The sequence below is a fragment of the Aedes albopictus genome, chromosome 1 (genome assembly GCF_035046485.1).
Source record: "Aedes albopictus strain Foshan chromosome 1, AalbF5, whole genome shotgun sequence".
Lineage (NCBI taxonomy): Eukaryota > Metazoa > Arthropoda > Insecta > Diptera > Culicidae > Aedes > Aedes albopictus.
This window is the reverse complement of record NC_085136.1, coordinates 92577552-92599625: the sequence shown is the minus strand read 5'-3', so window position 1 is coordinate 92599625 and position 22074 is coordinate 92577552. Positions and strand designations below refer to the sequence as shown.

The 22074-nt window shown below is 36.7% G+C and overlaps 1 protein-coding gene across 2 annotated transcripts in view; it reads left to right on the top strand.

The window, feature by feature from the left end:
- Window positions 1–5547, top strand: part of LOC109427366 (proton channel OtopLc) — a 97530-nt gene extending 91983 nt beyond the window's left edge. For both annotated transcript variants that reach the window (XM_062845037.1, XM_062845036.1), the window contains one exon: window positions 4325–5547. In XM_062845037.1, coding sequence (XP_062701021.1) covers window positions 4325–5286 — 962 coding nt within the window. In that variant the 3' untranslated portion in view covers window positions 5287–5547. The remainder of the gene's footprint in view (window positions 1–4324) is intronic.
- Window positions 5548–22074: the final 16527 nt, after the last annotated feature.

Below are 22074 nucleotides of genomic sequence, written 5' to 3'. Positions count from 1 at the left end.
ATATGATTTTCGAAGCACTTTATGGATTTAGGGTCGGAATGAATTTGGGGCAATTTCCGGATAAATTCTTGAATGGAATCTTTGAGATATATCCGTAGAAATCCTGGAAGATTTTTGATTTAAAATTCAACCAGAAACTTCTATCTTCCAACTGATGAAAACATAGCGCACTTATCATAAATAAAATGACAAAAAGAAGAAGCCAATATTTTGATTCGTTTCTGTCGTTCCTACCGTTTTGCATTTTTCCAGACTTTTGGATGAAAGTGCGTTTGAGTACAGTGCCGTTGCCATCGCTGCGCTGTCATATTTCAATGCATTGTAAGCAACTGTTCAGAACTCCATACATTTGGGAATTTGCCGTTCCATTCTTGCCGTTTTGCCGTCGTCATTGTATTTGAGGCTTCAGTCGCTCCAGATTACATCGAGTTGACCGTCGTCGGTTAATGATCACGGAGAGTTTTTGGTGCATTTTGACCATGACTAGGTAGTGGTCATCCGGGCTTCGTGTCTTACGTGAGGTCTTTACGCCCATAACTATAAAAGCTGTTCCCAGCTCGCATTTGTTGCCACAGCTCTGGTAGATGGTATGATTCCCTCTAAACGTTCGCACCGTTGAGCTCCTGTCCAACGCGCCTCCTGCAGCGCCACAATTCCGAACCCGCGGTCCTTCAGTATATCGGCAAGTATGCAGGTGCTCTCAATGAAATAAAGGGATCTGCAGTTTCACGTATCAAGCTTCCTATCGCAAGTAATTTTTGTTCGCAGGGCGTTGCCATGGGTCTCGGTTTGTATGCTTTTGTGGATTATTCGATGCGGGTTTTTTTAAGGCCGGCTTGCATGGCCTTACACCATGTGGTTTACTGTCCGCAGGGACCCAGTAAAATGCCTAAGCATAACCCTCGTCCCTGCCTGCAAACGGTGGGAACACCGGAGACGATCTTCCCTCAGGTGGCTCGTATCCCGGGCGGTTCCAACTTGGAGGTAGGGATCGGAGTTGCATGGTAACGAGCTGAGGACCTTATTCTTGTTCGCTGTGCCAGCGAAGTGGTGTTGCACAAACGAATGAGGTTTTTGTTAAGTCTATCAAAGGTGAAAGTGTTACTCGCCGGACGGGACTTCAGTACATGCTGTTCTCGGGTCAAGGAGATATTCGCCTCGATGCTGCCAGTTGATGTCTTCAGGCGTGTCGAGTGCTCTTCGTCGTTAGGGTTGGTATGGATTTCATAAAAATATGCAAAGACGCACGGTGAATTTCAGGGCATCTGCACGAATACTTTGAGCAGTGATTGACATACCGCTGCAACTGCCCCCAGTCGACTTGAGGGTACGAGTGAGTGGTCGAATGCCAGTTGACCAGGGAGCCAACTTTGGCCACCATCGGTAAGTGGTTCGAGCTGAGATTCTGGTAGACAATCTGCTAGAAGATGCTGCTTGCTATGTTTTTTTTTTTTTTTCGATTTATTTATCTAAAATAATAAAAACATTACAGTTCACGCTTGAATTAAATTTTTTTCATATGGTACACCCTGTTGGTGAAGAAAACGTCGAGGATGGAGTCGGCCTCAAATCGGCTCAACCAAGTGGTAACGTCCGAACCCCCCTCCGACCCCTGTTAAAGGATTCTTCCGTTTTGGTGGCAGAGAATGCTTCCCAACGCTTCGTTCCTTGCACTAAGATATCTTGCCTAAGACTATATTAGAACTACCTCTGACACAGAGTGAGCTTGTGAGGATCTGACGAAGTTTATCAGAGAGGTCGTCAGCAGGTGTCTGCTGATGTTAGACCGCAAGTCGATGGCAACTACCCCTCCATCAAAGTCACACCGGTCCAACCTTACGATCCAGAAGTCTGGTATGGAATCGGATAGCTCAAGCTAGAGGTGAGTTTTTTTTTATTATGGCGATGTGGATTGATAGTGGCGTTGCTTTAGTCCCGCTAGGAACGGCTGGAGAGTTGCCATTCGAAGATGGTCTGAGTGAATCCCATAATCCCTGGTGTAGAAAAGCGATTGCCGTCATCCAGTGGGTGCTGCGTCCTGGATTTCCCCAAACTGAAGGAGAAGCGCTCAAGGAGCGGCTGCTGCGAGACAATGTTGAATAGACGACCTTGGATCGGAGTGGGCCGGCATGTGCTCTGCTGTTTGATGGTTTGGTTGAGATGGTGAGAGGTTCGGCACCTGGTACCGAAGCAGCGGGAGGTGCTTCTCGGACATTTGAAGATGATGAAGGGGTCAACGTTCCAGCCATCTCGGGTTCTTTGTGGACGTATTTTTTTGAAACTCGATGCTTACTTTGTGCAGCCACGGTTGAACCCCTTCCGGGTTTAAAGGTGTGCTAATTTATGACTTTCTGGTAAGATTCTTCCAGGAGCTCCTGCTGTGATTCCTTCAGGAGCAACAAGTTGTGTATATTGGAATATCTTCCTTGTAGGTAAGTGTTCATTTATTCTTTTTGACGATAAAACAACATTGCGTGTATAACTTAAATAAGCACCGGTCAAAGTGGGAGAAATGTTGAATAGTTCGATTTATCTATTCGGCTTCCGTTGAATTATATCCTTTTATAAACATGTTTTGTGGTGGCTGCCGCTTCCGATTCGTTTGCAGAAGGTCCTAGGCAGTCTTGTAAACATTCGACATTTTTCACTACCTTCATTTCGTTGCCGCAGTCGAGTGTCAGCTTGCTTTGTTACATTCGTGCGCTACCTTTACCTCTTGCACACAACACGAGCGGTAAAACAAAGTTCAACAAACATAAGAAAGCGTCAAATCATTGTCATCTGACACGATGACATTTGTCTAATTCTAGATTTTCGCATATATTTACAGCCAATTCCGATTATGAATGTTAGTATTAGTTTATTCTTGCATGTTGCATTGAATACCGCACACATTTGGCCAACACAGCTCTCATTATGGAAGAACACAGGAATAATAAAAACCGAACCGTCTCCCGAAGACGCTATCGTGGTGAAGCGCATTCGTTTGACTTTTTGTGCAAAATGTCGGAGACAAAGGAGGCCGAATATCGACTAAAACGTTCAAATGACTGTGATCTCTAACAAGACTGGTCCTGGGTTCAATCTCTGGCCCGTCCATTTCCTCCTACTTTGTGTCTTTCTATGTACTTTCTCCCTCCTCTAATATATGCAACTCATGTATATTCATATGCTTGTCAATAGCCATCACTAGAACCAGAAATAGGTTGAAAAAATCCGTTTTCCTTCCTTCCAACATTCACAGCACAGTGTCCATCTGGTAGATAACGAACCTTCAGATTCAGAATAATAAACATACTAATTCTTCATCTTACGCCTGGCATTTATGTACCAAAGTGTGAACCCTCTGCCAAACATATTTCACCAACACTTCGGCATCCGCATGAATTTGTACAGACGTAGAGCTATACTCGCGGTCTGATGTAGATACCATCGATTTCAACAATCACTTTCTTCCTCTTCCTCACAATATCGTGCAACCTGACGTGGCAGGCGTCATTGTCACCTACAAAAAGAAAATCACTAACACTCACACGCAGAAATTGCCTGCTAGTCCCCGGCAGCGGTTCTCTTGTGTGAGTGTAGCTGGCAATATGTACTGGAAGAGCATTAACGGGTGTTCAATCAAGCTCAAGCTCACACCCTGTCACAGTGTTCTACACTCTAAGACTTTCGTAGTTTTGTTCGACTTCTTAGGCCATGCGATAAACGGTTTCCAGGTTATTTGGCCGAACAACATTCAGCCGAAAAATGAATGATGAACTTAAGTGACCATGTCCCTGTTCATACAACTCAAAAGAACAGCCTATGACTCAAAGAAGGAACAATCTTTGATAAAATGTTGGCAGTTTATTATCAGAAATATTTCTGAGGATCACATTAGCAGTTGGAATATCAAAAACTTACTCTGAATTCTTTTGACAATAATTTGGCCAAACGCCATTCGGCCGAACGACCCATTCGGCCAGATGGCATTCGGCTAAATGACGTTCGGCCAAAACACATTCGGACAAATGGCCGGACACCCAATGAACGAATGTAAGCAAGGTCCATCGACAAAAAATGCCTATGGAAATAGTTCATGAAACTCTTAACTAAGAAGCAGATGCTTTCCCAATTTGGACGTTTTACCAAGAGAAGGAAAGAGTTTGAATTTTGTACAACTACGTAGTAGAATTCAGTTCTAATTCTTGGATGTCGTTCCGAAATCTTTCTCTGAGATATCAATTTTTCAATTTCAGTTGTAGAATAGCATTCTCCTTTTCTTGAAACAAAAACATTGAAAAAAATGTAACACAACTAATCTTATTCGTTACTTTTTCAGGTCACAAAATGATCCCTCACCCAGCCGACACCGTGGCACATCTCCGAGTAGCTCGAGGGCTCAAAGGCCCGCACAATATCTTTGAGTGTCGGCGGTCCAACATCATCGGAACCCTCGTGCAGGATGCCTCGCCATTCCTGTTTCCCTGCACAATCGAATACTCACTGATCTGTGCGGCCATTCTGTACGTGATGTGGCGAAGCATCAGCCGACCTCAGACAGATCCACCGCAGCGACAAGAGCTGCATCCACTAAAGAGATCACCCCATCACTACTCGGTTGATTGCGCCGGAGCTCACAAGGGGCTTTTCATCGGGATTCTGATCCTGGTTCTGACCATCATCTCGTTGATTCTGTTCTTCGTACTGATTTCAAGGCCTGAGTTCGTCAATCTAGCCGTCACCGAGGTGAACATCTGTGAGCTGACCCTGTATGGTACAACGACCGCCGCAACCCTAATAGGGATGATCCAAGTCCGACACATGCAGTACGACGCATTCCGGAGTTTCAGCCTGGATGACATTCTGCTGGTTGGAGGTCAAACCGGATCGTTCCTCTACAGTACCTTCACCGTCATCGGCGGCCAGTTCATGATGCGAAGGGACACCGTTCTAGTCCTTATCACTGCCCTGGCATCGCTGGTGGAAACCGCCTGCCAAACCATGTTCATTCTGGACGCCAGCCGGCGATCGGCTGCCACCCAGGAGCACATACGAAAGAAACCCGGCCGGGAGATCGTGACCTTCCTGCTGGTCAGCAATTTAGCCATGTGGGCCATCAACACGCTGGAAAAGTCCCGGGCCGAGTCGCACCCAATCCAGCTGCACTTCTACGGCCTCTGGGCGTGGACCATCATCACGCACGTCTCCATGCCGCTGGCCATCTTCTACCGGTTCCACAGCACCGTGTGTCTGTGTGAAATTTGGAAACGAGCGTACAAAATGAAACCGGCTTATATGTAATCCGATCCCCAACCCGGCCGGACTGTCTAGATAGGTACCCGCCGACACATCGGTGGTGGTGGTCGGTGGTCGTCGTTGAATGTGATTAGCTGTGGTGCTGCGCACCGAAAATGGGACTGGAAGGGAAAATCCATAACCACCTTGTTCGTTATAGTCATTATGTATTAACTGTTTCCACAATCCATTTCCTCACCTTGTAACTGTTAGGAGAACCTCTGCTCAACTATACTAAAAGCATACCCCTTCTTAGCATCTCTTTCACTCTTGTACCATTTTCTCATAAAACCTCAAATATCCTGATGGAAGAACTCAATGTTTACTCGAAGAAGAAGAAGAAGACGAAAAGATATGTAGACCATGTTAAAGAAACAAAACAAAATAAGCATCTGTCGACGAAAATATGATAAAACTAGGAATATCGATACCCCTTGAAAAAAAAGAGAAGAAAATATGTACCTTGTAATTGATACTAGCCAAACGTCGAATAACAAAATCAGAAAACAAAAACGGGACAACAAAGTGTAATCGTATAGGAAACGGTAAAGTCCAATTTTTAACACACATACAATAGCCCACCGGAACCGGTTTTTTCGAAGCTCTAATTTTACTAATGCACTCACCAATCGACCACACGAGTTCAGACAAATTTTACAATCACACAATTTTTTGATAGGAATTTTAATCGGAAGCAGTTCGTATTTAGAGCCGTAGTAGAAGATGTAGCGTAGACAGATAGACGGGTTTTATAGAAGGAGTTTAAGGGTATGTTGCATTGCTAAATGTTCTCGAAGGGTTGAGCTCACAAGTTTCCTAAGTAACATTTTGATGGCCAATTAGTCTTGTACAGGTTTTAAGAACCGTCATGAAATTTTATAACTTTTCTTTTGGATTCATGTTGGTCCAAGAACCTCTGCTAGTCAAAATGACTTAAAAATGTTACTTACCAAGTAACATTTTATTTTAAAATAGACTACAAGTGTTTCTTAAAACCATCATAAAACCAAAATAAAAAATATTTGGTTTTGTTTTGGTTCTCAAAACTTCTTGAAGACTAATTGGTCATCAAAATATTACTTGGGTTGGGTAGTCACAGTTCTATTTAATGAAAAAAAAACTAGAAGTTCTATGGAACTATCACAGAGAATTTTGAAATTGTTTATAAGATACTCTATGGTTCCATTGATTGTAATATAACTAAAATGCTTTGCATGAGGAGTTATCCCTAGTTATTCTGAAGTACATTGTTCATTGATTTTGCAAAAACCGTTTGCATGACCACTTTAAAATACTTTTGTTCAGCATTACTGATATTTGTAATGAGCAGCAACTTTGAAGAATCTTTGATAAATTCCTCGCAATTGTTTTTGATAAATTCTTTCCATATTTTTTTATCAATATTCCACTGTTATCTTGTGTACATGTCGGGCAAAACTTCTAAAAACTATTTTGTCAAAATGTAGGTTTTCTTCTGAAGAAATGTTTGAATTCTCAAAAGCTGAAAATCTCTTAAATAAAGACAAAAAAAAATGAATAAATTTGAAATTTATTCCTTGATATATTTTAAAATTTATAGTCCTTGTGATATTGTCTTGCTGATATCGTGTAAGCATTCCTACATATATCCATGAAGAACATTTTGAAACTGTACTGCAGGAGATTTCAACTAATTGTTTGATCCTAATTCAAAAAAGGATAGCTGAGAAAAAAATAAAAAAAATATTTTTGAAATTTTACAAAAAAGTTTAACGATAAATTTATGGATTTTCTCCGCAATTAAAATTGTGAGAAATAAAGTAAAAATTTTTGGAAAAAGTTTCCTCTGAGATTCTTTCTGAAATTTTACTGGTGGTGCTTTAGGAATTTCTTCAAAGAAACTCTCAGCAACTCCTGCAGAAGTTACTACAAAACCTTTTCCTTGGTATTACTCAAAGATTTTTTCAAGAAATTCGTCAATAATTGCCTGCAGAGGGGTTTCCAGTTCTTCCAGGATTTTTTTCCCAAAAATTCCTATTTTTTCAGAAATTTCTTCAGTGGTTCTCTGAAGAATTACTCCATATTTTTTTTGTTGGTGCAAGATTTCCTTCAGTAATTTCAACCTTCAGGGGTTTTTGTATTCTACTTTATTCATAAATTTCTCTATTCTAAGAATTCCTCCAGAAGAATTCTATTCTGTCACAAAAGTTTAGCTTATTGGACGCAGTGGCCTTGTTTCCCCAACAGGGGGGTGTAATCTCTAGGAGGATTTGAGTGATTTTTAAAAGAATTCCCTCAGCAACTTTTTCTGCAACTTCTACCAGGATTTCTGCGGATATTTTTCAAGAGATTCCTTCAGCAATCCCTCTACAGATTTCTCCAGGAAACCTTCCAAAAATTTCTCAAGCAATTTTTCTCGGAATTACTTCCAGAGTTTCTGCAGAAGTTTTTTTCGGATATTCTCCAACAAATTTATCCAGAAAATCCTCCGGGGATAACTTAAGGAATTTCGTCAGATTTTTTTTTTCATTTGTTTTATATTTAAGGAATCTTCAAAGATATTACCAGAAGTTTTTAAAGGGACTCTTTCAAACAATTCTCCAGGAATTTCTTTCCAAAATTCTTGTGGAATTATTAAAAAAAACTTTTGGAAAAAAAAACAAAATATTATTGTGCTTAGAATATATAAAGCAATTCCTGTATTTTTTATGGAATCCCAGGAGATAGTACTGGCGGAAATGCAGGAGCATTATCTAAATAAATTTATTGTGGGAGTTTCTGCAAGAATCTCTGAAGAACACCGTCGGATCTTTAGAGAAAATGTAATGGAATTTTTGAAAAACTACACGGAATAACTTTGAAAAAATCTCTTACTGATATTTCTGAATAAATCACTCAGGAATATCAGCAAGGGGTTTTTGAAATAATCATTCAAAGAATTCCAGAAGCAATCCGACGAGGAACGGCTGAAGGAATTCATAAAGAAATTTCTGAAGAATCCCTGTATAAACCTAAAGAAGTATTCTTGAATGATTATCTTAAGAAATCCCAGGGATATTCTTGGAGGAATCCCAGGAGAAATTTCCGACGAACTTCCTGGAAAAATACCGGGAAAAATTCCTCGGGAAACCTTCGGCACTGAGGATTTTTAAGAAAAATCCAAAAGACATCCTCGAACAAAATTCTTTGCCAATTTTCCGAAATTATCATTGAGGTAATCTGTGAACAAACTTTAAAAGGGATTACTGTAGGAATACCTGGACAAACGCGTAGATATGCTTCTGTGAAGATCCCCACAAAAAATCAACTCTTGAGATATTTCTTAAGGAAATCCTGTTGAAATTCCTTGAGAAAATATTTCAGAATAAATTCGCTGAGAAATTTAAAGATTATCCTTGGAGGAAATGCTGGACAAATTTTTGGGGAAATACATGGGAGAATAATGAATATCTGGTAGAAATCCGGAGGAATTTTCTGTATGAGCTCCTGTAGAATTATCTGGAAGAATTTTTGCCTGAATCTTTGGAAGTAATAATTCTATAATCTCTGAAGAAATTACTGCTGGGTTTTCAGGAGGAATTTCAAAAAAAAAAATCCTGGACACATTCCAGTGGGAGTTTGAAATGGAACCTCTAGAGCAATTCCGCAATAAATCTCTGGTGGGCATCTTGAAGAAATACATGTAGAAATTTCCGAATGAATCTCCGGTAGATTTTCTGAAGAAACCACTGGGCGAATTTATGAAGCAAATCTTTGAGAAAAAAATCTGAAGCAAAACATTCTGAAGAAACCCCTAAAAAACTCCAAAGTAATCCCTCTCATGGTTTCAGAAGAAACCCATGGAAATTGACCCATGAAAGTTGATTTGAAACCTTGGTATATTATAAGACTGAAGTCCTGGAGTAATTTTAAAGGAATTCACTGAGTAATTTTGGAAGGATTCCATAGTACATTTCTTGAGGGAATCCTTGGACATTTTTTTTTAGGAATCTGTTAAAGAATTTCGACGCTAATAGAATTCCTGGAAAATTGTTTGTAGGAATCTTTGGATGAATTTCCAGAAGAGTACTTGGAAGATTTTCAAAAAAATCATGAAGAAATTTCTGGAGGAAACCTTTTTTTTGATAAGGAATTATTGAAAGCATTTCTGAAAGAATGCGTGGATGCTTTCCTTCCATGCACGGTTTTTTAAACAAATTTTTAAAAAAATTGCTGAGGAAACTCATTGCAATTTTTCAAAAGGAATTCTTGGAGAAATTTCGGGAAGATCCTCAACATGAAATTTTATAGTCAATTATAGAAACATTTCTGAAGCAATGTTGTTATGAAACACACATAAAAATAAGATCATATTAAATTTGTAGAAGAAACTCTGAAGGAATTTCAGCAGATATTTCAGAAGATTGCGGGTCATTTGCTCGAATGCCAAAAAATGTCAAAAAAATTAACGAAATTCTTAATGAAAATGAAATATCGAAGGAGTTTCCGGGTTTTTTTCTGAAGAATGTCTGGAAAAGCTTAAGAAGTTGTCCCCTGGTAGACTTTCTGATGAAATTTATAGAATACTTCATGTACATATCTGATTAGGAATGCTTGAAGTAATTTCTGGAGGAATAGCTCAAGGAATTCAAGATGAGTTGCTGAAGGATTTCCCGTGGATATTTCTGGAAGAATACCTGTAAAAACTTTTTGTGAAACGTCTGGTGAAATATTAAAAATAAAACATTTCGAAATATTTTAGAAAAGTTCCTCGAGAAGACCCTCTAAAAAAATCTTGAACACTTTTTAAATGAATTCCTTGGACGTTTTTCTGTAAGTTCGGGGTGTACATCAGGCAAATAAAATTGAAAACCGGTTATTTATATTTTGCAATATATTCATGAAAAAATCTATTGAGAAATTTCCAGGAAATCCTTGTAGAAATTCTTGGGACTATTTCTGAATGAGAATCTGTGATGAAATTCCAACAGATATTCTTGGAGAAGAACTTTTAGGAGATGCTGAGAAAAATAACATTATTACTCAGAAAACTCATGTATTGTTAATCTCTGCTTTAAATTGTGCAGAACAAGTGGAATTTCTGCTAGACCATTAAAAAAATCTCTGGAGAAATTCCCAACAATTGTCTTCCGGACATTTCAAATGGAGAAACAAAATGTGAAGGAAACAAAATGTGAAGGAAACATTAACAATCAATGAAAGTTTTCAAGTTGAATTTCTGATGAAATTCTTAAAAGAATTTCTTAGGGAGTCCCTGGAAGATTTTTTTCAAGAATTCCTTGAAGGGTTTTTTTAGAGGAATAAGGTGGGGAGATTCTGATGGAACCCGGTGAACGTTTTCCAAAATAATCCCAGAGGGGATGTTGAAGACTCCCTGATGAATTTTCCAAAAAAATCAACGGATAAAAAACTAGCTAAATCTATGGAGAGTTTTCAAAAGAAATGCTTGGGATTTTTTAGTAGAATTTCTAGAAGAACTCTAGAGAAATCTGAGGAATTTTTGTAAGAATGGCTTGATACATTTCTGAAAGAACTACCCTAGGAATTTCTTAAGGAACTCCGGTTGGAATTTCAAATGAATCCCGAAAAGTTTTTTTTAAACCTCTGAAGGAAGAATCCTTTTGGGAAATTAAAAAAGTTTTCATGGAGGATTTTCTAATGCAATACTCAAATGAATTTCTGAAGAAAGGTTAACACTAATTACTGTGAGATTTTACAAAGGAATTCACCGAGAAGTTTCCGAATAAATCTTAGGCAGGTTTTTTTTAAGAAATTCAAGAAATTTAAGAAAAAATTCTGAAAGAATTTATAGAAGAATTACCCAAGCAACACACATGTTATAATAGAGTAACGACAGCGCAAGTTTTGGTTGTATAGAAGTTTATTTTACGTAATTCTAACATTGTGTTGAAATTACGTAAAATAAACTTTTATACAACCAAAACTTGCGCTTTCATAACTTTTATATAACATGTGTGTTACTTGGGTACTGAAGACATCTCTGTAGGAATTTCTGTAGAAATTCATGGGAAAAATCTCAACCCATGGAAGATTTCTCACGATAGATCTTTAAAAAAATATTAGAAAATCATTGAAGGAAAGCTCCAAATTAATCAGAAAAAGTAGTTTGGCTCAATGAAACCGTGACGATCTAGAGGAACATGTGAAGAAATTTCCCGAGGGAATCTTCTGAAAAATTGTTCAAAAACACTTTTTAAGAATACAAAGCATAATTTCTGAAGAATTTTAAGAAGGGTTTTCTATTTTTTTTTTTGGAATTAATGGAGAAAATTCTGGATGAGTATCTAGAGGAATTTCTGAAAAAAAAAAATCCCTGGATTGTAAATCTGAAAAAAAAATCCTGTTGGAATTTCTGTAACAATCCATGTTAAATTTTATAATGGATTTCTTTGACGAAATTCCGAAAGGATTTCCTTGTGAAACGTTTGAAGGAATACTCGGAAAAATTTTAAAGCAATCCCTGAAGAAAATTTCTAAATGAAGCCTGGGATGATTTAAAAATGAGTCTTCAATTAATTTCTGGAACATTCGTTGAAAACATTTCCGATAAAATCTCTTTGAGGAGTTTTTAAAAGATTTTCCAAAATGTGGTAGAATATCTGAGAGATTATCTCTAAAAAAATCCAGCTACATATAGTTTTACTTGAGACGTTTCAGAATGCACCCTGAATATGAAAATCGATGCATTAGGTTGCCTTTTTGTGACAGCTGCAAATTGATTCAAGAATGTTTCTAAAAATTCTGGAACGATTTTTACAGTACATTTCCACGTGACATCACTCTGAGAACTTCTACTGTGGTTTGTCGTTAAATTTATGCCATCATATTCTTTTCTGATTTTCTCCCTCAATTTTATAACAGGAGTTTTATCCAAAATACATTCGAATACTTGCAAGGGTTCCTTTAGGAAAAATTCGTAGTATCCGTGGTATTCTTCTGGTTCTTTCTAGGATGATACGTTGAATTCCCTTTGGCAATTCTCAGAAGAATTCTGCGATAACTTTCCTCGGCATACCTTGCAATTTTTATCTCCATTTTTTTTTCTAGAATTATTGCGTTTTTTTCCAAATTTCCAAATGCGATTTCACTCAGATTAAATAGTTCGGAAATTTCTCCTTTGAATGTTCTCGGAATATTCATAACGATTTCCCTTAGTATAAGTCAACTTTGGAATATTATTTACTAAAAGAAAACGGAAAAGGATCTTTGCAAACCAATTCCAGAGTTGAATCACTTGAGAAGCTGTTTCAATACACTGGAAAAAAAAATCCGAATAAAACGCCCGATGAAATTTCGTGACAAACTCCGGGAAAAAATCGTAAGAACCGTAAAGATCATGTGAAAGGATCCCGACAGAAGCTGTGTAAAAGAAACTCCTACAGAAATCTTCCGGCCAATCCTCTAGGAAAAAAATACTTAGAAAAACTGCTCTTGAAATTCAAAAAGATCCAGGCAGAAATCTCTACGGAAACTTTTGGAAAATTCTAGAGAAAATCCGGGAAACCTGAAACTTACGAGATTGATTCCGCATGGAGTACCTGAAGCATTTTTTTTTGTAAAGTCTCTGGATCAAAACGCCTGGTTTGGGGTGCCCGATTTTTAATATTTATTTCTTACATTTATTTATTTATTGTCGTCTATCGTGTTAATAGACCATGTTGTTACATTTTATTTGAAGAACTTTAAGGCTTATGTCATTCTTGTACTGTACAACTCATGAATTATTATAATTACTCAGTGTACACGGTTCCTTTTAATAGCCATGAAGCCTCATGCTAGGCGCAACAATAAATTCGATAATTTATTGGTTGGTACTTTCATACACGGGAATAAGATAAACCCCCTATAGTCTCCAGATTCGATTCAACAAATTCTAGTGTATTACAATGAGCAACTCAGGAATGCTTAGCAATGCAACAAAGTATAAAATCTAGGTCACCATTTTCAATGAATCCATCTTTCATCCGTTCAATCATAGTAGAGTCAGAATAGGAAATATTTTCAAATGTGTACAACAACACCATTATCATCAAATGCGATTCCAACGAGACATAATACAGCAATATCGCCATCTCATAGAGTACATGTGTTCACAGCGGGTGTTCAAACAAAACAAACAATCAAAAAAACGCGAACGAAAACTAACTTCCAAATGTACGGAAACGCAAAAGTTAACAATCACTTTTTCGGAAACATCTCATCAACGGAAAGCGACATGAAAAATATGGTTCACAATCTAACCGGCAACGCACGCGCCCCACATGGAAAACTCACAGGTTCGGATTCAATGCCAAACTCGAAACTCCGTATCGCAAGCGCACGCGATTTGTATACTCAATGTCCACGCACTGCGCCGTGCCATAACGATCATGAGCGAGATACTTCGACGCTCCGGAAGCCATCCAAATATTCCAACCAGGGTGCAAAATGTTCATAGTCATTGACTGAAAACAGCACGAATTTGAATGATTCTGCACTGAATATTCAAAACAAACAAATTCATTTTCGCTCTCCCTCTTCACACAGTCAGTCAATTCGTAGTCATTGAATATAAAGCCGATCGAGAAACATCTTCATAATTACCTACGTTTATGGCTACGATTGCTTCCAAAAACACTCCACAACAATCAAATGGAAAAAAATCTGTGTAATGCACCGTTAAATGTAATCGAAACGTTAATATTTTATCAGCAATTTAACACTTTGTAAGATGTTTACAAATATTCATTGACTTTCATTCAGTTGACAAACGAGTATCGAGCAGCTGAATATGAACATGCAGGCAAGTGAATGAAAATTGCCGCACGGTGAACTTTAGCTCGCCTGCTCGAAAATTTTACGCCCTGATTCCAACACATTAACCAAATTCCCATCATCGGATCGCGACGATGATGGCGCCACTCGCCATAAAATACATCTCACAGTTTGTTCGGCCGGCAGCAATAGGTAGGTCAGTTTCCGTAGCTGTAACCATGTATCATCAAAATACCGACTATGTTTTGAAGCTGACATTTGTTTACTTTACCACAATGCGCTCACGGGGCTAATCAAAACTCGGATCACCCAGTCTCATGGCTATGGGGCCGGGCAGACAATTTCGGTTTGTAAACAAAGTGGGAAACGTGAGGGTGAACGGGGTAAAATGCACAACACAAAAAATAGTCACGATTTTGGCCTTGAGTAAGAAAAATTCGAATTCGACGGGGAAGCTCAAACCCCTATTTGTAATGCATATCAAGAATTTCTCACTGATAGCATTTTACAAAAAAAAAATGTTTTCATCAGAAATTTAGAGATAGTTTCAAACAGAAATTTTGTCTGATCCAATGGTACTTAGTTTTTACTTTGGTTTTTTTTTATTTTGTTATTTTTTTGTTTTATTTTGCTTTTTTTTAATTTTCTCAAAGGGTTAAGGCATTACTTCATCGAGACATCCTCCTTAACCCTCCTAATGCATCAAGTTGGGAACAGCTTGCTGATGTTGTTGACGGTTTGGGTCAAACATAGCCCTATTGCCCAAGGAGGGTTAAATATCTTCTGACAATATTATAGAAATTTTTCAACAATTCCACCAGCACTTCCTTTAGAGATTCCTTATAGAATTTCTTCGGAGTTTAAGAAGATTGCTTATAACAATTTTTTAAGAAACTCTTCCAGGTTTTCTCTTGCAATTATCTCAAGTTAAATATGCTGAATAACTTTTATGCACATTTTTCAAATTTCTTCAAAAGATTTAAAAAAAAACTGAAGAGATTTCTGCAGTCATTTCTCCGATTATTTCTTCAATGTCTCCAGCGTCTTTCACTTCTCATACATTTCAGCGTCTTCCCCAAGACTGTCTCTTCAAATTTCTAGTAAGTTCAACACAAATGTTATGAAAAATTTTCCCAAAAACTCTTTATAGAATTCCCACAAAAGTTTCTTCCGATTTTTTTCCAGGTACGCATTCTGAAGTTTCTATGAGAATTGTCTTAGGAAATACTTCAACACTTGAAGTAGTTGTACAAGACCTTGCTTTTTCCTGACTATTCATCACAATCTCCACCAAGAAATCCAACTAAAACTCCATAGAACAGCATGCCTCTTCTTTTCAAGATCGATTTTCTCGCTTTTTTCAGAAATTTTCACAAAAAAATCTTCGGGAGTTCTTTATTTTTGAACTTTTTGATAAAGGGGTTGTTTAGTGAATATAAAATATTGCTATTTTCTATAGCCTGATCAATAAAGCTCATTTTTCTGAGTTTATCGTGATTTTATTGCGTTCCAATTCCTTTATTTTACTACAAACTAGTTTAAATTTTCGTGGATTGAATCGGCAAAATGACAATTTGCCCGAACAAAAAAAATCCCATACAAACTTTTTTAAACATTTTAAAAATAATTCCTGGTCACCAAAAATTATTGAATTTTTGATTTAGACTATTTGGACGGAGATTACGATTATAAAATAATCTAAGGAACCCTAAACAATCCTAGACAACAACAAGATATTCTCCAGCCATTCCGTCAAAGGTTATTCCATAAATTTCCAGAGAGTTCATCACCATTTTTTACAAGACTAATCCTAATATTTACTTCCAGTTTGAGTGGTATTTTTCAGAAACATATCTAGAAGCTCCTACTGAAATTCCTACCAAATAACTTGTACGGAATATAAAAATTACAACCGAGAGTTTTTGAAATTACTCTAAAATTTCCAATTATCATTATTTAATATTGTATACTTAGCTTTTGAGAAAAAAGTCTCCGGAAACTTAAAACATATTTTCTTGAAAATCATGTAATAACTTCTCAAGAATGCTCTCCTCAGATATTTTCTCAAATTCTGCAAAAAAAAAGTTCTTCGTAAGCTACTAAAATAATTTTTCCCAGTTCTTCCAATAATTTCTGAAAAGATTGAATGATTCTCTAGTGTCGTTGATTCTTCCAATAATCTCAACGTCTTCTCCAAGATGTTGTTTTTTTTTTTTTTTACTTCTGACAAAGTTCATCTTCATTTTCCCAGAAATAAGAATTGTTCAACCAAATAATTCGAAATGATTCCTCAAATTACTCATAATTTTTTTAAATATTTTTTTGTTTTTTTTTTTATGAATTTGCTTGTTTTTTACACAAGATGTTTTCTTAATTTACTATCGTGCTTCCCTAATTTTTCTTCAGCAACGTCACAAGGAAGTTACTTCGAAGCTTCCCTCCGCATTTTTCTGTAAATTTTCCATGAAATTTTTACTTCAACTTTTTTTGGAAAATCAAGCTGATACTTTTTTTATTTTTTATTTTTTATATATCTCTTCTCCTTTTCCAGGAATTTCAACTGATAATATTACGGGATTCCTTTTTTTAACCTTCTAAAAACTTCGGAAGAGATTCCCCGGCATTCCTACAAAGATTCTACTACGAACTTTTTGAGACTAACTCAAAAAAGTCTGAAAATCAAAAGTTCATGTTTTTATAAAAATATAGGCAATCTATTTGAGAAATTCCGAAAAAAAACTACCATTGAGAATTGACCATAAAGTTCACTAGTATTTCTTCCGTTATTTTCTCTGCAGTAATCCCGTAGTCTTCTTCTGGAAGAACTCGCAAACAATTTCACCGAACATTTAATAAAAAAATAATAAAAAAAAACATTTATACTTTTTTTAAAAAATGAAAATGAAATAAAACTTTATCAGATACTTTGGATAGAAGTAAAAAAAAATCTAGATAAAGTTAAATCAAGCCAATATTCCTTTCGACGTTTCTTCAGATATTCCTCTTGTAGTTCCCATTAAAATTCCTACAAAAAAATTAATAAGGGTTTCCTTAGAGTTTTTCATTTTTTTTATTCATTCAATTCTTTAGAATTTTCTTTAGAAATTCCCACCTGATTTTTTGGAAGTTTCATCTGATCCATAAAAATTCATGTAGATATTTTCCTAAACTTTCCTTTCAAATACCTTCATATTTCTTTCCGCAGACATATCAAAAAAATCCAAAAATTGCTGCTAACACCTAAAAAAATCAATTTTATTTCATAAAAAACAATCTGCAATCTTCTTTACATTTTTCTTCAAACATTTCTTATCTTTGAGTGTGCTTGAGTAAACTCTCTTAAAAATCCTTAAAATATTCACTAGAAACTCCTGGTGGATTTCTTCTCCGAATTCTTACACAATTTTCAGCTGAACAATATTTAGACTTCCCTTTAAAAAATACAAGGAACGCAGAAAAATGCGCTATTCCAAACTACGTAGAATCTCAGGGGGAGGGGGGGTCTGATCAAAGTGTATGGTCCACGCTAATTTGGAAAATTTTGTATGGGCAAGAGTGTACCAGTAAGGAAGAGTTTAATATGGCCATAAATGAGTGTGCGTAGTTCACAGAATCAGGGCGAATGGGGATTTTGTAGTTCCATCGTTCTTTGAAACATTGATGCTAGACAACGTATCATGAAAAGGGTTTCTAATTGCAGCATTATTTTTGAAAACAAAGTTTTCTTTTAAAAAATTGAGTACAGTTTCTTTATCCTATTATATTTGTTTATTTTAACTTCATTTTCAATATTATTTTGTTTTTCTGCATTTTGTTATCATTATTATAGCCAATCAATTTGGTATGATTTTTAAGGCATAATCAAATACAAAAATTAACAAAAATTGTTTCCCCAGTGTTTCATGCAATAATTTTTAAAAAGAGTTCTCTGATATCTCTAGTACCTTTAATTTCTCTGAAAGCTCAACGCCTTTCCCAAGATTTTTTCAATAATTTCCTGAAATTGGCAATTCTTAAAAAAATATCTATTTTTTTTTTAAATTCTCATAAGAGTGTCCACAATTGTTTTTTTTGTTTTCGAAATTGAACACTTCCTCCGGGAACCCATAGAAGTAAAGTTCGTGCTGATATATATTTAAATATCTTTTAATAATGTTTTCACAATACTTTAAGTTATTTCTACCGAATCAATACTTTTCCAATAATTATTTCTATGAACGAAAAACATCAAAAATTACTTCACAAAACAGAGCAGAAGTTTTGTTGAAATGTTAACAAATAGTCTTGCAAAGTTTTATTAGGAAAACGTCTCAGAATATGTATGCTGATTGTTGATAACAAATGAAATCCGGGGTTCTCAAGCTATATTCTTTAGTAACACTGATTCCATAAATCCTGAAGCCAAGCCTGTGCACAAGGGAGGGGGAGTTGAGTGTTAACCCCCCCCCCATTACCTACGCTTCATACACTAGGCGCCCCTCCGCCTTTTGCCGATATTGAAAAAAAGAACCTCCCTTGGCGCCATATCTGTGCACGGGCCTGCCTGCAGCTATCTAATGGATTTTTTCAAGAATTTATCTAGGCATAACTTTCTTCAAAAACTCACCAATTATTGTTGATGCTAGTCCAAATTTTTTTTCAAGCTTATTCGTATATTTTTTTTTCTAATATTTCTCCCGGAATTTATTCATAGTTTTCACACATACTGTGTTTAGAAACACTTTCAATTGCTTTCCAATGAGCTTTTCGAGTTTTTTTTTAATACTGATACATATTTATTGGATTTTTTTTTTCAAGAAATTGCTTCCAACACTTATGAGTACTTTTCTCCAGGGTTTTGTTTATAAATGCTCCTTGATGATTCATCAAAAAGTTGTTTCAAGATTTGTTATTGATTTGATCAGAAAATTATCTAATAAAACAACATCTGTTGGATTTTTTTCGGAAATTACGATTCAATTTCTGCGTACCCAGGAAAAAAAAATTATTTGTGTAAAAAAAGCATTGGCTTAAAATTTATGATCAAAATAAAAATTGCACTTTTTTTTAAATGATTTTTTTTAACATTTGTTTAACTTTCCATAAGCGTTGAAAAAAAAAATAGTTTGTATTAAAAATGGTGATAAAAATATAATACTGTTTTTGTATTTATTCTTAAATTTCTCCAGAAATTCCCACTATAGTACGTGTAGAATCATCTCCTGGTAACTTTGCATAGTTTTTGGACAAGTTTTGGTAGATTCTTGGAAATTTCCGAAAAAGTGTAGTTGCTTCTCTAAGTTTCTTCAACTTTTTTTCCAATATATCTGAAGAACTTCCTTGTTTTTTTTTCAGAAATTCCTTCCAAAACCCAACCATTTTTTTTCTAGTGGTGCACTTTACACAGATTCTCAAAAAACCTCAACAAAACTGAAACACATTCCAACGGGTGCGATGCTTATCCGGAAATTCTAGTCATCTTGAAACAAGTTAAAGTTGAGACAGTAGTGGTTAGTGAAACGGAAGTGTGCTCCACATGTGTCGACTACGAGAAACTGTGAGAAACAAATCGATCACTCGCAAGACCACCCTGATCGCGGTAGCCGTTCATCAATGTTCAAGAAGCGTTAGCAGCAAACGCTTCGCGATTCAAAATAACTAATCTCGACGAACCAGAGTAAAGACCTCGACATTCTTACAAAGTTCAATCGTCGAATAATACTATTACTGAACACAAAAGAGCATGAATTTCAATCATAGAGTCGAAACCACCGAGTATGAGTTGAACGGTCGAATAACACCAACGTGTATCGTAACGGAACCGATATAAACCGAAACATATGTATGTTGTGTAGGCTAGGCAGACCTATTGACAAAAGAGTCAGTCGAATGACGATGACACACTGTGGGAACATTGGCTGAATAGGGTATTTTATCCAATAGTGGACCCTTAACCTATAGTGGACCCCTGGCAATTATTCTCAAATTTCCCGCTCAAATCTGCTTCTACCGGTAAACTTCCACCGGGAGACCATGGCTCATATCCCTAGACAGCAGTTCCATGTGATGAAACTAGTCTGAAAAGCGATAATTTGGTTATTTGAACAAATTTGTAAATGTAAACAAGTCTGGGGGTCCACTATAGGTTAAATCTAAGGGGGTCCACTATTGTCACCGATTTAACATGGCAAGAGGATACGATCTACCCAATAGTGGACCCCAACAATCCAATAGTGGACCCCGCGGGGTCCACTATAGGATAATTTGATCGAGATTCCAAATAATTATTTTATGAGAAATATAATGTGTTTCCGCTCGGTTTTCGTGTGCAATATGCAGGAAAGATATAGAACTTGTTGTGCAACCATCGGTAAAGCCAATTAAATTAGGATATCATAATATTTTTACGATCAGAACAAATTACAGCTACTAAGGGGTCCACTATTGGTTAAAATACCCTATAAAGGTTAACGTCGCATTTCATTCCACCGTTTGTTCCGATCTGTTCCGACAAACAAAAGTTCCGTTCCTGTTGAACCGACGACAACTGCCGCCCGAACGAAATCAAAACACATTTTAACTGGCAACACATTTATACGAATGCAAAAAAAAAAACAGACAAAGGAAGAGAAGACATGTAATCAAAACTATATATTGAACCGTTTATTGCATTTTTCGAAGAAATTTTTACATTATCGCAGACAGATATACAAAAAGGTAAAATCTCATAAACGAATGTAAATATTAGATCGTTTTCATCGCATTTATATCGCTGCCAAAAAAAAAAACAAAGCATAGAATATTATCGATTTAGCTCACTCATTACTAACGCATTAAGTTTTTCCAACAATCCGTTTGTGCGTGAACGCTTCGCGCTAACTATTTTTGTCTTACTCCCCACTCCCTGATGTTTTAACGATAGAGTCGTCTTTAATTTGTTGTCATATCGAGAGGGGCGCCGTTGTTAAGATAAGTAAGCCAAAAAACAAAAGTACATGTGTAGATGTGAAAGGTCCCACGTTCCGAGGGGATTAGTAAGCGGTAAGTAACGGAGGATGTTTGTCGAATAGTATTTGGTCCAGTCGAGTTTTACCTTGTAGCTTGTTTTCAGATATTGATCTAAGTTTTTAACCGATCGAGAAGGGAAAGAAATTTTAAGCTTAAATTATGGAAAATGCTCTTTTTATTAGGTTATTATTATAAAAATATACTATCGGAAAGAAAAAAAAACTGGTAAATAAACGCATATTTATACAACCTTATAGCAAAACGAGCTTTATTATTCAGAAAGAAATTTAAAATCATTTATCTTAGGGCTAGCCCGTTTAATCCCTCCCTTTGCCCTATTGTCATGCTCTAAGCGCCCCCTTGTTTTCCGAAAATGATCAAAACCCCTACTCACGAGCATTTTCTGTACACGGGCCTGTCTTGGGGTCCGTCCACAAACTACGTATCTGGGTCTGGCAAAAGCCTACCGTTCAAACAAATTTTGAAAATTTTGTATTAAAATAGGCTGTGAGAGAATGGGGGGGGGGTCCAAGATTGTCGAAAATGATTAAATGCGCTGCACGGTAACGGCTGGATAATGCACAATTAATAATAATAATTAACAATAATCAACCAATAATTTTCCCACACAGGGTAACCAAAACCAGTGGGAAAAGCTTGTTCCCGGAACCCGGCAGAACGCGGAACAATACAAAAAAGGGGAAAATGGAAGAACTCAGGCCAAACATTTCAATAGGTCCTATCTGCATTTGAGAGGCTCTCTTTGATCACTTTCTCTTTCAATAATTGCAATGTAATGGTACACTTTTCAACTACTTTTGCAGGAGAAATCAAAAGACGATTGTTTTGACCATCGTTCAATGCAAGGAGACAATCATAATACTAATAAACAACTGAGATATTATCGAAAGAGAGGGAAACCAAAGAGAGCCTGTTGGGGAATGGTCCTTCACCGGGAATCCTTCGATAGCCGAGCAGTGGAAAAGTGGTTCCAAACCCCAACACGAATCAATCCAAAGAGGGAGGGGGGGGGGCGTATCTAAGTCCATCGCA